This window comes from Scomber japonicus, chromosome 12 (assembly GCF_027409825.1).
Source record: "Scomber japonicus isolate fScoJap1 chromosome 12, fScoJap1.pri, whole genome shotgun sequence".
Classification (NCBI taxonomy): Eukaryota; Metazoa; Chordata; class Actinopteri; order Scombriformes; family Scombridae; genus Scomber; species Scomber japonicus.
This window is the reverse complement of record NC_070589.1, coordinates 24,281,995-24,298,778: the sequence shown is the minus strand read 5'-3', so window position 1 is coordinate 24,298,778 and position 16,784 is coordinate 24,281,995. Positions and strand designations below refer to the sequence as shown.

The following is a 16,784-nucleotide window of genomic DNA, read 5'->3' as shown; positions in this document are numbered from 1 at the left end:
TTTAATTGAGTTAAGATAAATTTAAAAAAACAAGGGACAGCCAAACACATTCTCATCAGTATTTATTTGCTTCATTTATACATGAAAAACAAGTTGAACGAACACATTTAAAAACTGACCTCCATCTGTGGACAAAGTCAATCCAAAAAGATCCTTTTAAAAGGGAAGGTTCACATTAATTGTACTGTCCTTAAACACTCATATGCCCAAACTCTACTTTGAAGTAGTTTTTTAATCAATTCCTCTTCTTCATACTTCAGATCGTCATTGAACTACCAGCTGGAAGTTAGAGGATGTTTTAAAATGACCTGAAGTCCATAACCAAAATATTATTCTATAATAATAATCCCAACCTAACCCATTTAAGGAGCTATAGCCAATTCATGCCTTAACAATAATTATAGATTGACTAATAATAAAATTTTTTGGGGAGTTTTTTCCTGAATAGAAGATAGAAGCTGTGTAGAGTGTAAATCAGCTTTGTGATTTTGGGCTCAAGAAATAAAACAGACTCTAAAGAAGATAAAAGATTCTTTGATTTCTTTCTGAAGTAAAGACTTGAATCCTTGTTTTTAAGACTTCATGATCTGTAATAACTTCACACTGAGGATTGCTCACATTGAAATCACTTTAAAAAGAAATCTCTAACAGGAGGAATTACTTCAGATGTAGATTTGGACGTGAGCTTTGTTTTCAGACTTGTAGAAGTGTAAACCAAACCATTTTAAAGAGGAAACTCGATCATGACGCTCATAAGTGAATATAGAGAATCTTGGAATGAACTCCTCTGATCTGTCACACATTTAGTCCGACAGTAACTCCACTGCTTGAAGCTTTCGTGTGTTTTCTGTACATGGCAGTGACTGATCAGCAGAGCAGACATCGAGCTTTTTCAAAACCACACAGGATACGAAAAATATACTTTTTCAGACTGACATTCAGTGACAAAGACAACAAGGCTTTAAATATGTGCATCCACAGTAAGGCTTCACACGTTCTGCAGTAACGGCGAGTTATAATCTTGTATTTCTTGTAGCTGATTGAGGGCCGTGCATACACTGCATTTACATATTGCATGAAGGTTTGTGTGTCTGGGGCGGAGGATGAAAAAAAACAACCAAATAAAAACTCTGAACTTTCCCTTTAAAGTAACCTGAAACATTTCTTAAATCCTTTTGCTTCATGGTTGCCCGGGGCAACATGCATTAGGCAGCATCACAAAGCACATTTAAAGGTTTTGCATCGCTGATGTTCTGCAGGATGTCAGAAATATTTAATACAAATTTATCTGATGAATTTTATTTTATATATATTTTTTATACAACACTGGAATTCACACTACTGTATGTATGCTGTAAATCCATTGACGCATACTGGCAAAACTACAACCTCTAAAAAATAAATCCTGCTTTATAATAAAATAAATACAGTAAAATACTATCTTTTTTCCCTCTCACAATCTGCTCTTAATGGCCATAAATACACTTCGGCTTACACGGCCAGAGAATCAACGTAAGTCTCACAGCAAGTTTAAGTTACACAAATTATTGCTGATGTTTTAAATCTAACATGCACTGCCATGGCACAGTGAAAAGGGGGACGGGAAGATGAGGATGAGGAGTCCGCACCATAGGTAGTGATGAAGTGTGAAGGCAGATGGACTCTGGTTCAGTTTATCTGGATCCTCAGATGCAGAGTTTTGAGAGCAGATGGCATGATGGGAAAGTGATGAGAGTGGATGTCGGACCTCAGCGAAATAGTGTTACACAATCACAGATCGGAGATGAAATCACACCTACGGAAAGTTTTCTTTGGTCCGACAGTCAGTGTGAACCCACCTCAGAATAAATCTCATGTTTAGTGTTCAGTGTAGGTCAGCGTGGAGGTCTCACTGTACCGAGGCCTCCAGCAGGGCGTTGGGCATCAGCTGCACCTGTGTGGAGCTGCAGCTGTTGTGGTGCCGCAGGGAGTCGGCTCCCAGGTAGGCCAACAGCAGCTCGGAGCGACGGTGTAGCAGGTGGAGCATGTCCTCTGCCAGGCTCTCCACCGACGAGTAACGCACTTTATCCAGATCAAAGATATCCTTCAGGAAGTGCAGCACCTGGTCCTGAAGAAGAGAAATATTGACTTGATTTTTTACCTCTTGGTGAAAGTGGAAACAAGTCACAAACACATCAATCACATCAGGTGCTTAATTACACATCCAGCAGTTAAGGAGCAACATTATCATTCATTTGGAGTTGTGTTTCTGTCCACCTGAACAATGTAAGTACAATATACACTCTTTTTTTAAGAAAAGATTGTACAGTCACCTTTACAACGAAATTGTGAGTGCTTCAAATAAAAACACAGATAAAAGGGAAAATAAGAATTCAATATAACACTATAACGGAGCGGGGTCAGGTAATAAATAATATATATATTGAAAAAAGAAAGGATGAGTAAGGCAGTAAATATCATGTATTGCACATACGTTAATGGCTCGTGTGGGTGTTGAGTGTTCTGACTTTTTGCTCTCTACCAATCCTGAGGGAAATATGTGGCTCTTTAGTTGCTAAATGTTCCTTTGTGTTTACCAGCTAGCCTCAAACTGTGTTAGATGCTGAGCAGTTGGTGGTTTTAGGAGCTGCTTCTCTGAAAACATGAGACATTATGAGAGAGCGATGAAAGTAAAGCTGCAGCCAGACAGAAAAACAATGAGCTAAAAACTCACTATTGTAGATTTTAAACATACAGCCAATACATCATCAGTGGATACAGAGACTTGCGTTTCGGTCCCCTGGGGATAGTCTTATAGTAAACCACACTTATAATGATGCCATAAGCGAACCATGCCCAAATATGGTCAGATCCAACACATCTACAGCACATACAAACCACTATATTGGGTCTATAGATGAGAACAGTGTCTGGAAATGCAGCTCAGTGCCCTTTTCCTCCATTCCTCCACAATATCTAACATCTGACCACAGTTACCTCTACTCCGTTGGCAAACACATCATCTCTCACCTTGGCTGCTATAGCAACACTATCAGGGTGCCTCCCCTTTTCCCAAAAAGGACCAGACCTACTGCCTACTACTGTCTCAAGGGGAGGCAGTGACTCACGGTTAAGATTTGGTGCAGTCAGGGCCTAGTTTGACTCAGTTATAAAACTCTGTAAAGTCTTCACAATCATCAATACCTCTCACTCTACACATTGTACAATTGTTATATAGCCGCTTTAAAGACAAATATTGAGACACCCCAGTGAAGTACACGGTTGGACACGAGGCTGATCTTCAGTCTACAGATCGTGTTTGGATGATTTTCAAGTTGTGACCGTTGATCTCTGTTACACACAAAGTACCAAACTGAAGAGGGTGTATAAAGACGACTAAAAAAAGGAACCCTGTGGAGTTTCTGACCTCTAATTGCATCACTGAGCTGTTGTGTTCCTAAGTCACGCACGTGCACATGGGTGACATGATACACAGTCCTGCCAAAAGTTTCACACTAATCCAATGACGAACAGGTGACTGAGGAGGTAACGCAGCAATGTGCCAACAAAGGCAGCAGGCTGGTAATTAGGGATGTAAACACGGCAGGATGTGAGGACGGAAGGATGGAAGGAAATGTATTATTCTTAAACCTCAAGGCCTCTTCAATCAGGTAAAGCTAGCAGACGTGAAGTGATGTGATTCTGGCATTATTTCGGGTGTTGAGACTGACCTTGAAGAAGCTGCAGAAGTCGTGCAGGGAGCTCTTAGGTCCGAGGAAACCCCAGGCCAGGACGGGACTGATCTGCTCACACACAGCGTAGAAGTGGGCGATGAAGCCGTCAGACACCTGAGGAGAAAATAGAGCTGAGTTAAGGGCTGTTTCACCTGGTAGGTAGCTGGTTGTGTGTATTATACATTAAATATTAACATCAGGATCAAAAGATGTCAGATAAGACGAAAGACTGAGCAGTATCTACGGCATTTGTCCAGGCAGTCAGTCTGAAAACATTTCAAAGGTGTCACACTCACCTTCATGTGCTGTTTCTTCTGCTTCAGTACTGACCAACAGCTGGACGCCACCGCCTGTCAATCACATACAGACCAGAACGTAAGAAAAGCCAAAAACTCACAGCAGATGAGGACTTTTCTTGCGTTAAGTGTTATTTTCACTCACGGTCTCCTTGAAGGAGCTGTTGAGCCAGCGGTTGTTGATCACATTCTGGATGGAGATCGGTGGATTCTCCAGGTCCTCAAACGAGTCCATCAGGATGAAGTCCAGCACGATGTCGTAGAAGTTTAAGTGCTTCACCTGATGATGATAAAACTACATGAAGTTAAAGAACAACAAGCAGAGGCCCTGTTTGCAACCTGACATTAACATACGTTTCAGCTCTATGCACAGATGTGAACGCACCCAATATGCATTGTTATCTAATCACTCAGGCCACATTTAAGGTGGTCTGGACACATTTATTTTTGAGTGTTGGCCACAAAGAAGAACCGCCTACTCAACTGCCATCCTCTATTTGCCGGCAGACTAGACACAGGAATTGAAATGCTGCCGGTCGGTCTAAAGCTGCGGTCAACTTGTTTTATAACACAATAAACAAATGCATCATTTTCTTTTTTTGTTTTTCGTGTGAATGAAAAAAAAAACAAAAAACTAAATCCAGTTCTGTTATTCTTCCGTTCTTCAAACTGGCATTTGTAATAAAAATTAAACCAATAAACAGAAAATAATATGCGAGCAGATTGCTGCATATAACTGTATGTTCAGACCCGACGCTCAAACAAATCAATAGGATGGACATTTGATTTTTGTGAGGGGACACACAATGTATTATATATTTGTTTGAACACAGCTTTGGAAGGAGGGTACATGCATCCCAATCCTTCCACCTGTTAAAAACAACAAGGAATTTGGTGTTTGTGAGATCCGATCATTCGGGACGCATGAGGAGACACACGTCAATGCCAGGTGTGAACAGACGTACTTAGAGCTGTTCACTTGTGATCAGATCACCCAAAAAAACACACGTTAATGCCAACTGTAGCCAGAGCCAGAAAGAGGACAGAGGAGAAAGTCAAGACAGCGAGACAGTAACTCACCCCACGTGTGGCCAACTCCACCTCAGTGTTTTCCCAGTGCTCCGTGTGTTCCAGGAAGGAAAGCATCTCCTCAAACACTTCTTCAAATCTCTTTGGGCTCTAGAGTCCAAATGGTAACAGTCAGGTGGGAAGCACTCTTTGAAGATGTGTCATCTCATTATTGACAGTACGAGTTGTGACTTCAGTCTTACCTTGTGTGCTTTAACGATGATGGAAGACAGGATTTTCTTTCCGGTGTCGGCCAGAAACATCCTGGTCGTCCTCTCACACAGAATGAGCTGCAGACAGAAAAGCATTATACTCAAATGATTCAACTGTTGAGAGCAGAGGCCCCTGATGGAGCACCTTTGTAGTTGAGTGGTTACAGCGCACGCTACATAATGGCAATCCTGGTTCGATTCTGGCAAAGGATCTTTGCTGCAGGTCATTCCGCTCCCCCCCCCTCTCTCTCTGTTTCCTGTCGGCCTCTTAAGGGCCCTAAAATAAATCTTTAAAAAAACAAGAAAATAGTGGCCCTGATGACTTTCTAAAGTAGGGTAATACGTTAAAATGAACATATTGATTCCTGGTTGTTTTCCATTAAAAATAAGAATATTAATGCGTTGAATAAAAACTGTATATTTGCAAATGAAAAGCAAAACAGCTGGAAACGACAATCAAGAAAAAAACAACAGGTATTTCATGAGTTTGCTTCTCTGGGACACAACTTTTTAAATTCAACAATATTCAAGAAATCCCGTCCTCTCAGTGGGAGCTATGTTATAAAACTGAATTTCAATTTATGAGGATTGACAGTACCTGACATGCCTGCCGCACACAGTGCAACTTGGCCAGAAAGTCTACGTCTCCAAGACACTCCAGCAGCTCAGTTCTGACGAAGAAAACCAAGAAAAAGATCACATTAAAATATCTGCAGACAGGACAAGCGATGAAAAATACATTTCCAGCCAGCATTGTTTATCTGAACAGGTGTTTTTCATGTGTGTACTGTTAACAAGTGTATTTACCTCAGCACCCTGCAGGAGATCTTGCCTTCCTCTGCCATCTGCAGTGCCTCCTCATAGAAAGGATAATGACCGAGGACGTAGACACTCCTCAGCTCTCTGTGCTCTGACAGCTGAGACAGAAGGACAGCACAGGTAGAAAAGGGTTATTACAGATAAAATAATGACTCCTAGCCTGTCAGAGGGACGGTTAGTCCTTTTCCAACATTCATTATTATTTGAGTTGTTTATGGAAAGTTTGCAGTTATTTATATTTGTTTTGTTGCCTATACAATTTATTTTCTTAACATATTCGAAATAAATAAATAAAATAAAATAAACTAGGAAAGGGAAAAAAAACAAGTTTAGTGTAACTGATGATCAATTTGAGGCTAATTATGTCTCAAAGGCTGAACCTTTGTTGTCTGTCCCACCTCAGTAACTCCAGGTTTAATGTGTCCTTGATTACTTCTTAAGTTATGTCTGACCACTGCACCTTTAATAATCACTGAAGTGTTTTGTGTCCTTTACATCTTTGAACAGTAACAATAAACCAGGCACATGACTGTGTGTTGTGTTGGAGGCTCCAGTGAAACTGTAGCAGCGGGCTGACTATTGTATACTGAAGGAGAAATGCTGAAGCTCTATTTATAGAGACTTACTAAGCATGTGTGACCCAGTTTCACTGCAGACAGCTCTGCATGACACTCACTGGTCAGTAAATTGGTTAGAGTTTAAGCATCTACATTTTAAGGTTTTATTAAATTCAAAGAATAATTTATTTGAGTGTAAGTTCAATAATGTAACAGTTATTTACATTATACGAAAACTGGACGTATAAACACTCAGGTCCAGATATACAGCATCTTTCATCATGTTGGGAGATGAAGACATTTCAAAGATCTTCGCTTGAAGCTTCAGTGAATCAGTCATCCTTAACAACCAGTTAATTTTTGTTCTTTGCGGGTCAAGTGCACCAGTAGCACCGGATGCACTGCTCAGACCCCCACAGTGACTTAATGAGTTAAAGGAGATGAGCTGAGTGCTGATAAACACCGGGTGGTGAACTTACAGGAAGATCAGAGTTATTTGGATCAAACTCCCACTGTGAACCGGTCGCAGATTTAATGCTTCAGAAACTCTGAGGTTGAGATGATTCTCTTCTAATGAAACTCATGCTCCTCTGTGGCTTCATCACGTATTCTATTTAATAACGTTAATGAATTAATAGACTACTCTACACAATAATACTGCAGCTTCAGCCTAGGTACTGTAATACTAGTCTGCAGCATTTTCCTTTGAGATTATTTCTGCAAGGTAATGTGATCAACATCCTACTAACAATTTTACAACTGATCTTTTAGGGAGCAAAATTATTACATTTACTATGTTTTTATGTCTGTCTTGTTTGTCTATTTGAAACTGAAACCATTTCAAAGGCAAAAATGCAAAACATTTGATGGTTCCAGGCTCTTAAATGTGATTTTCTTGGTTTTACATTATAGTTATCATGATATTTTTGGGGTCTCGCCAGTGTAATGTATGAAGGATATTGTAATTGTTATTTTTCATAGTTTTCTGAAGAACGTATGCATGCACAAACTCATAAAAAAAAAAAAAAATCTTTCTGTGAGTTTCTACAGAGTGACGGCGAGCACTTCTCTCACCTCAGCAGCAGAAACAAAAGAGTCAGTGGAGGCGATGCTGACGCTGTCTCTCAGACAGCCGTCATCCAGCTCCTCATGGATCAACATGTCTGCAATTAAATCAGAGAAAGTGAATAACCAAAAAACTCATTTTTGTCTTTCACAGTTTTATAACGTAATCTTGAAGAGAGCTGAATCAGCATCTCACTGGTGTAGTTTTCATAAGAATTACATAATAAGCTCCATATAGTCACTGTATTGCTTTGCATCATGTTAGTCCTGACCTACCCTGGCTGTCGTTGGACGATTGGTCCGACATGCAGAGCACTCCCTCAAACTCCTCCTGGAGGTGATAAGCTCTCTGCAGCAGAGACTTCAGCCTGTGGATGAACTCTGCACTGATGACGTCCTGAAGATAAAACAAATAAAAAGTGACTGACATAACTATGGCAGGCCTTTATGCTTTACTTTACTCTGATTCCACTTAGTTTAATTACAGGCTTTTAATATTTATCAGGAATCTGATTCATGTAGGTTGGTTTAGTTTAATCTAAAGACCATCATTTAATTAACTGATTGTTTTAAGGGAAGGACCAGGTGAGGCAGAGGTAAAAAAGAAACATGTCTAAAACCTCAAAGACCTTTTTATCCTCCGACTTGTGAATCCCTGTTTACCTACTTCTTTTAATAAGCTTTCTTTAGCAAGCACCAGTGAGTAGTGGAAATCCTGGACATATGACTGAGCAGCAGGACTTGTTTGGGTGTCTATGCTGAACTTACACACTAATCCAAAATCTTTCTAATAAGGTTAGAGAGCTCGTGAGTTAGCTGTTACACAATCCCAACTCTCACACCGATGGGTTGCCAGCGTACAGGTTATTTATGTGTGCCACCTGCAGCGTAGTGTTTATTGGCAGCTCCTGGTGTTTGGTTCTTAAATAACAGCAACAGGCGAAGGTTGAAAGGTGAATGAAGACATAAAATAAAAGAGATATCTCTGGAAGGATCGGACCCCATGCTACTAAAAATACAGGAGCCTATTAACCGAAACACTAACTCTTCTCCTTCTGAGGCCGCTGTCCAGTCATTTTATTTAGTGATATTGCAAAAATGTGTTAAGATTGCTGTTTTCCTTCACATGTGACAATCGAGTGCATTACAAAACCTTTTTATAGCCATTTAAAGTTTGCAGGCAGGAATTTTAAAGTATTAAACTATTATTAATACACCCCCACTGTGAAGTAATTGATATCTGTCAGTGTAAAATGTGTCCCTATGTTTACCTCCATGCCCTGCTCGGCAATGGCGTCTCCAGCTCCTGTTTTAATGGAGGCGCAGTTCACTTCGTCCTCAACCTGCTTGCTCCTGAATGTCAACGCCTCCTCCCACCGCCGCAGAGCCTCCTCAAATAAATCCATACCTGGGATAACACACACACACACACACACACACAGACAGTGAGTCTCCTAAAGCGATCAACAACTCAAGGGCTCCATTTCGAAACCTAAAGCAATCCAAAAACAGATGATTGATCACCATCTCTTAATAGTCTTACAGTGTATCATATTGTGTCTTCAATCCTTTTGTAAGAGTCACTTTTTCAAATATTTTGTCATCACTTTGGAAAAAAAAATGCCTCCATTAAATCAACAGATTATACGGTCGATTCTGCAGTGGGGTGATGTAGTGGTCAAATCTCTCTTTACCCATCAGGTAGAGGTTTTCAGGCGTGGTGACGGGTAAATTGACCATGCCGCAGATGTCCGAGTCCAATCTGTCCCAGCAGGTGGATTCATTTGCACAAGTGCTGCTGCTGGAGGAGTTCATACTTTTTACCTGCAAAGACACAGCGGATGTAAGCAGTTAACTTTCAAACCGCAGAAACAGCTTCTCACCACAAAGACAAAATGCAAAATATCTCTTAACACACAAACTAACATAAAACTGTGTCTCTGTCTTACCGAGGCCAGGCTCTGCAGAGACCCCGACAGTTTTCTGTAGGTCCCTGCAGAGAGGACCAGACCAGAAGGGTAGCCATTCTTGGAGTTGAGGGAGAGAGTGATGTTTTGTTGATTGGCGTTATCTGGATAGACAAAGATGAGTTAACAGACAGTGTTAAAGAGAATGACCAAAATACATTGATTATACATGCATGTAGCAGAGTTACACCGGTTGACCGGTGTTTACAAAGACAAAGTGAAGCATCACTTCATCCTGTTTTAATGTGTGTCTTTTTGGCTCATTTGCTGCTGAGGGACGGTATCAGGCAGCAGGTAACACAGCATTTTGGATCTTTGTGAATATTGATTTTTTGACCAACTCTGCCAACAGCATGCACATTATTGTTGGAGCCAACATTGTAATTTAATGAATTATGTTAAAAAAAACCAACTAAATCACAGAGTCATTGTATTTCAGTTAACTGCTGTCGTGAAGTGTAAGGTGGACACTCCCTGTCTGTCAGACACTTTGACAATCAGCTGATTCAGTCCGACACTCCCGTTGACAATCAGCCAGCTGATTGAGGCGGTAACTAATTGCAGGTGGTATCAGCTGATATCCTATATACGTGCAAAGCTGGAAGCTGCAAGCGCTCTTTTGGTTTTGTAGCCACACAGTTTTTTGACTGCTGAAATACAATAACTTCAAGTTTATTTTGATGTCCTTTTAATTTGATGTTTTGCTATCTTACATCGGTAAAAACAATTCTTTGTTTGTGGAAACGAAGGTAAATGTAAGACAGAGGTGTCTAAATGAAAATGGAAAATAAATATGACAAAAGAAAGAAATCATGGACTCTGAGTGTTGTTTAAGCGAGTCAACAGGGTACGAACCACAAGCAGAAGGGAACAAATACGCTGATTGAAAGTTGTACTTTTACTTATATAAACACAGATATAATTCACACCTGGGTCACACAGTAGCATTAGCAAAGGTTGATTGCATCAGATAAATATGATCCACTATTTATATACACAAACTGAGCTTTTTAAAAAGCCATCCTGTCATTGTTCAAACCTGTAGAAACTTTATTAAGCTCTCTAGGGTTTAAAAACCAATCTATTAAATCAGTTGTGCTTTAAGAAGAATTAACGTAGCCAACTGCTCATTTGACTCCATTTAATCCTCCATTTCTGTTCATTTCTCTTTGGTTCTCTAATCAGTGGCAAATCTTCCTAAGTGAGATTAAATAAGAATAAGTTAAAGCTTTTATCTAGAGTCTGCTGCTTACAGTTCAAGGTAACACAGCCGCAGACACGTCACTCCGATTACATCACAAACCAGCAACTGGGTTAACACGCTAAATGGAGATCACAGGCCAGTGAGCTGCTGGTTGAGGAGGGGGAAAAAAAAGAGAAGAGATATGCCAGTGACAGGGAGTTGTACCGTTCAGCGCAGAGGCAGAGGAGAAGAACTCGATGCTGGCCTGCTCCCACTGCGGTGAGATGGCCTTCTTCCTGCCCTTCCTCCTCTGGAAGTGGCGTGCGAGGAAGAGGAGTGTGACGGCGCCGACGGTGGTGGCAGCAACCAGTCTCTTGGTGTCTGTGCTGACACTCACCTTGAGGAAAGGAAGATAGGAGGAGGTTAAAATCAAGATGTTAAAAAATAAAGGTAGACTGACACAAAGTAACATAGTTTAACAGTGGAAATGCGATAAATATCATAGATCAATGATAAAAGTATTCAACGTCTGTGGCTTAAACTATTCTTGAATTTCTACACCTGAACCCAGGGGTATCCATAATGCCTCAGTTCACCAGCAAGGATATCCTGACCACACTACGAAATGAAACCGGGCTCATCGACTGCATGAATCTCCTGCCCGAGAGTTCAGCTGAGGATACGCATCTCAGATTACAGCAGATACCGCTGATGTAACAGGCAGCTACCAGCCTGTCATCTAGATTTTAAGAGAATACATTTCAGATAGCATGCATGTCTCCTCTCTCTCTATACATAGCAGCTCTGAATGAGGAGGCGGATTATTCTCACTGACACGGCCGCAGTGCATTCCCAACATCTGAAGATTACATAAGCAGTGAGTTTGGAGCTATGACAACAGCCATAATATTGACTTTTTTATTATGTTTTGGAAAAAGCTACTGAATGGACAGGGATGATTAAATGACGGTACAGGCAGCTGTTCCTGTTACAGCTACTGCTAAATGTCAGACATGCTCCTACCAGATCCTGACGATGTTAGATTTGCTACGTGACTTGAGCCACACACACAAACTCTTCTCATGCTCCGCTGGAACTGATAGAAATAACATTGTGTGTGACTTCAAATGTGACTTGAGGTCAGGTGTTAAATGTTAATGGGAGGTCAGGGCGGACAGGAAGTGGAAAGCTGGAGAGGCACTTGCAGCTGGCGGAGACTCGGCTGAGGCAGAGGGAGCTAGTGGGGAATGAGCCAGTCTTGGGTTCTTCCCCAGGAACCAAATTCAGAAAGCAAAGAGAGATATCATCTGGTTTAGGATGAAGTTTGAGGAGGCGTGGAGGGAGAAAGATCAAGAGGGCGCGGTGGCTCTGAGACGGCAAGGAGCATGGACAATGTGGGAACTGGCAGAGCAGTGAAGAGTAATCTGGGATAACATCCTGCATGCAGACTACTACCAAGTCCATTTCTTGATCCAGGCTGGGCACGATGGCCTGCCAAGTCCTGCAGACTTCTACGTCTGGGCTAAGAGCAAACAGGAAGAGAATCCCTTGAGTATATCCTCAGCAGCTGCCCAAAAGTCCTCGCAGGACACCTCCGCACTATCACTAGCGGCACGATAAAGTGCAGTTGTAGAGACAGTAGCTTTAGTTATTACCCAAAAAAAGACCACCCCCTTTATCTTTATCGGGGCTGGAGAGAGACGCACTCCTCAGCCAAGATATGTGACAGGCCTCCTCGACTCAGCTGCTGGCTAGTAGTTTGAAAGTAGATCTGTGTGAGAGGTTAAGGTTTCCTGAGCATATCACCTCAACGAGACTTTGTCCAGACTCAGACATCTTCTCCAGTTCCTCCAAGCAGGTGATCGTGGTAGAACTCACTGTACCCGAAGAAGAGGAGGAGGAGGAGGAGGAGGAGGAGCGCATGGATGAAGCGCATGGGCGAGAATGTGCCAAGTAGCAGGAGCTGGCAGAGCAACACACGAGGAAGTATCGGACCATCTGCTGTGAGCCAGTAGAGGTGGGATGTTGGGGTCTATTAGTAAAGTTATGACCAAAATAAGAGTAGTGAGGTTGGAGAAGAAATAGTCAATCATCGACGCTGCAGAGAGAGACATCCGGTGGCTTTGAATGAAGAGGATGAAGAGGAAGGCCGTGTGGTCAACTGCTGCTGGGATGCAACCCGGGAACTGAACTGGGTCACCTGGGTGAGGGTGTCTGATGTTGAAAGACCCCCCCCAAAAAAACACAAATCCCCAGGATACACCACTGATGATGCATCCCATTAATCCACAAATTATAACTGACACCATGAAGCCCAGTAATCATGTTCAAGTAAAGCCAGACGCTGAGTTTTGGCTCTCGTTCTGTATCACTCACAGACACAGATACTCTCCTAACCAGCTCGGGGGGGTGGGGGGGGGGTCATAATGATAACAATCTGTTAATCATTGCAGCTCCAATCCTTTTATTCATGTTTAATTAGACAATGTGAACAAGTGCTGAGTAACAAACCGATACTGTGATATGAGTCTACACACCACCTGTTTTTTTGGATCATAACATTTAGATGGAGCTTGTTTTAATTACAATAAAAGGGACACAAATAAATGACATTTTTCTCCGGTTTAGTCATAATGACTGCAGTACTGGATATTTTCTTTGAATTCCTTACGTGGAAATATCCAACATAACAACAGCCACAACTTTGGCCAAAAAAGATTTTAGTCTGACATTAGAGTGAAACAAATCAAATACAAACATTAAACACAACAGCTGTTTGCAATACATTAAAGAAAAAGGCAAGAAGCTGTGGGTGTAAACATACCCTCAACAGATTTGACTTTCTCTTTCAGATTCAGAGATGAGTAAGAGCTCACAACAACAACAACATCAGAACAACAGGACTGTAACAAACTCACCTGCGCCAGAGAGCCGTAGACGGAGAGCGGTAGGTCGACCATACGCAGCGCAGCAGCCTTGACAGACAGCTGTGAACTTGTGAGGGTCTCATGCGTCATTGTGGTGGTCTATCCATGACTTTGCTACTCTCTTATCCTCATCATCATTCGGCTGGAGCTAAAGAGGACGACAGACAGGAGTGTCGAACAAGGATTTAACCTTGGAGGCTTAGAAGGGGATATTATAACGTTATTACATAAAGCCTGACATACAGCAGAGGCAGGCAAATAGCAGCCTGCGGGACGAATCCGCCCCTTCAGCAAATATATTCAGCCCTCTGATAAAAACTGAAGTTTGGACTTTTACAGTTTACAAAAACTTTTACATACTTTCTCTTTTAGTTTAGTCTCGTTTAGTTTTAGTTTATTTATTTATTATACTATATGTTAAAATAACAAAATAAAATAGAAATGACAGCAAAAGGTAGAATAATATAACCTTGTTACAGCTACATGAGAGACATTAAACCTTGGTTGCAGCATGTGGTTTACAGTGCAGCTGAAATTAAATCCAATTAACCTGCCAGAAATTAAGTCTCAATGTATGAATTCAATTACTGTTTTAACTCAACTCAACACAATTTTAGCCTACAACAGACTTTCAATCCAATAATAAAGCAGGCTGTTGAATATCGTGTGTGGAAAAACCAATAAAGTACATCTGTAGTCTCCACACATGTCTATAACATATAAAACAACACCAACTGAATCATTCCCACAGACAGAGAGGGGAAAAAAGAAGAGAAGAAGGTAAGAGAAGAGAGAAAAGAGTAGATTTAGCTAGCTAACTTTAGGTTTGATTGATTTTACAGTTTAAAAATCTTTCACTATGTGTTGTATGTCTTACTATACTGTACTATGTATTATTACAATGTTTTCACTGTGTTATATTCACACAACTAATTATTAATGTTAAGAATGATACAATTATAGCCTCAAGTAATTTTTGAATGTATTCTAAAGTTTGTTTTGTAAGAGTGTACTTTATTTCTTAGTTTTTAATATCCTATTGTTGTTTACTCCGACCATTGGCATACTGTACCACCCAGGTACAAAAAAAAACAACCCTTAACCCCCGCTTCTGAAAAACTAAAACTTGAGGAAACACTGCTCACTAATGGGCAAAATGACATCTGCCCTCATATACAATCCTAAACTGTGTTATAAATCACTTTTATTCTTTAATGAATTAAAAGAAATACACTAAACATACAGATTTGTGTTTCCACTGTGCTGGTAAATGGTCTTCAATGACAAATCCAGACAGAAACTGACCTCCTGACATGCAGTATGTGCAAGTTGTAATGAATCACCTGTACAGTATATATATACACACACACAGATATTTAAGTACACCCACCAAAGGTATGAGCACATTTCAGACCTCACTTAACTTTGCATGCTTGCTTGAACAAAGTGTCATGAGTCTTTCTGCAAACAATCTCAAAACACAGCCGCACACAGAAGGAAAAACACCTACTAACCGCCTGTAATATCCACCTGACGTTACAGTGTGCATCCAATTAACAACCAACATCCAATTAAGACTTGTGAGGTCGTCACATGAATGATTATCCTATTTGAAACTTGAGTCTTGTCAGTCTCGTGTCAGGCGAACTCTCTGTCTCAGACTGCTGCAGTGTATTTTAGTGAGTTATCAGCGGCTGTACAGCACAGACAGATAATAACATGCCTCTTCAACTGCTGATTGACTCAGACTTAATCATCAATAATCTGTGACATCTATAAGTAAGGCTTACATAGGTATCTGTAGACATGCAGACACAGTAGTGAAGCTATAATAGAGACAATCAAACAAACATTATAACAGACATAAGAGGTGAAGATATAGGCAATCCCTAAATATCTGCATTTATCTGCCATCAATTAAAAAAGAGCAAATCAAGTTTTTTCTTGATATAGTTCTCACTATTATATTTTAAATTTAAGAAAGATCCTTCAGATTTGGCTTTATTAAAAGACTAAACTTTTGCTGCTTCTGTCTACTGTCTACTTCACTAAAATTTTAGGTGGGGGGGGTCTAGTCAATCCCTATATGTCTGCATCTATCTACAATCAAAAGTATATTTTTCTCTATTTTATTTTAAATTTAAGCAAGATCCTTCATATTTGGCATTGTTATAGATGCAAGCAGAACCAGACATTCAAGTTTTACTGCTCCTCTCTACTGTGCCTCACTAAAATTTGGTGTAAATAATTTGCCATATGTGCCATGTGTTTATAACATAAGAAAACACTTTATAAATAAATGCTCCTTGTCTTTTCTGGTCATGTCAATAACTGCTCAACAACACTGATGTAACACATAATAAGTTACAGGTAACTTTCATGCCATGGTAATATGACATAACATTAGTCGATTATTTGCAAGGTTTCAGCAGATGTATACAGAAATAAAACCCTAACATGAGTGAAAGCAGCTCTCAGTCAGTTCACCCTTATCACATGTAAGGAGAAGACATAATGTTAATCATATTATCACATGTAAGGAGAAGACAGATCACTGAGGTGCTGTTAGCCTGCCTAAGAGGAGCTAACGCAGCTAATAACGACATGCTGTGTCGTTTAAATATGTAAAACCGGCCTGAGTCTGGGAAATAAAAGTGTTATTTTTCTGTCGTCTTCTCCCTGAGTGTTAAAAACACACCAAGTGTAAGTGTAATTACCGGTTAATTTGGCGGTCTCCTCCTCACGCTACCAGCGGCTCACTGATCCTCCGACTGACCTCAGTTGCTGCCCATGAAGGACTCGCGCATGCGCTGTTTGACTTCTGTGGAGTCAAAGCGCCCCCTCTGGGATTACTGAGGTACTGCAGCCTGTGTTATTTAACACCACATACCAATGATGTCTTCATTAAAGACAGGAGTAATTTCTTCAGATTTGGCACTAATAATAATAATAATTAAAAAACAAACAATAAGATAAA

General features: G+C 40.6%; 1 protein-coding gene across 2 annotated transcripts; it reads right to left on the bottom strand.

The window, feature by feature from the left end:
- Positions 1–45: 45 nt before the first annotated feature.
- On the bottom strand, positions 46–16,583 carry miga1 (mitoguardin 1). 2 transcript variants are annotated; one of them, XM_053330183.1, is made up of 16 exons: positions 16,525–16,583; positions 13,799–13,955; positions 11,106–11,277; positions 9,680–9,801; positions 9,425–9,554; positions 9,002–9,138; positions 8,007–8,127; positions 7,740–7,828; positions 6,097–6,206; positions 5,888–5,960; positions 5,281–5,367; positions 5,090–5,188; positions 4,155–4,289; positions 4,010–4,063; positions 3,711–3,827; positions 46–2,107 (listed from the first exon to the last, which is right to left on the bottom strand). In XM_053330183.1, the coding sequence occupies exons 2-16, from the start codon at positions 13,895–13,897 to the stop codon at positions 1,889–1,891; spliced, it is 1,764 nt and encodes a 587-aa protein (XP_053186158.1). In that variant the 5' UTR covers positions 13,898–13,955; positions 16,525–16,583; the 3' UTR covers positions 46–1,888. The 2 variants fall into 2 exon arrangements, with proteins under 2 accessions (XP_053186158.1, XP_053186157.1); XM_053330182.1 differs by lacking the exon at positions 16,525–16,583 and having other exon boundaries at positions 13,799–14,016.
- Between the last annotated feature and the right edge of the window lie 201 nt (positions 16,584–16,784).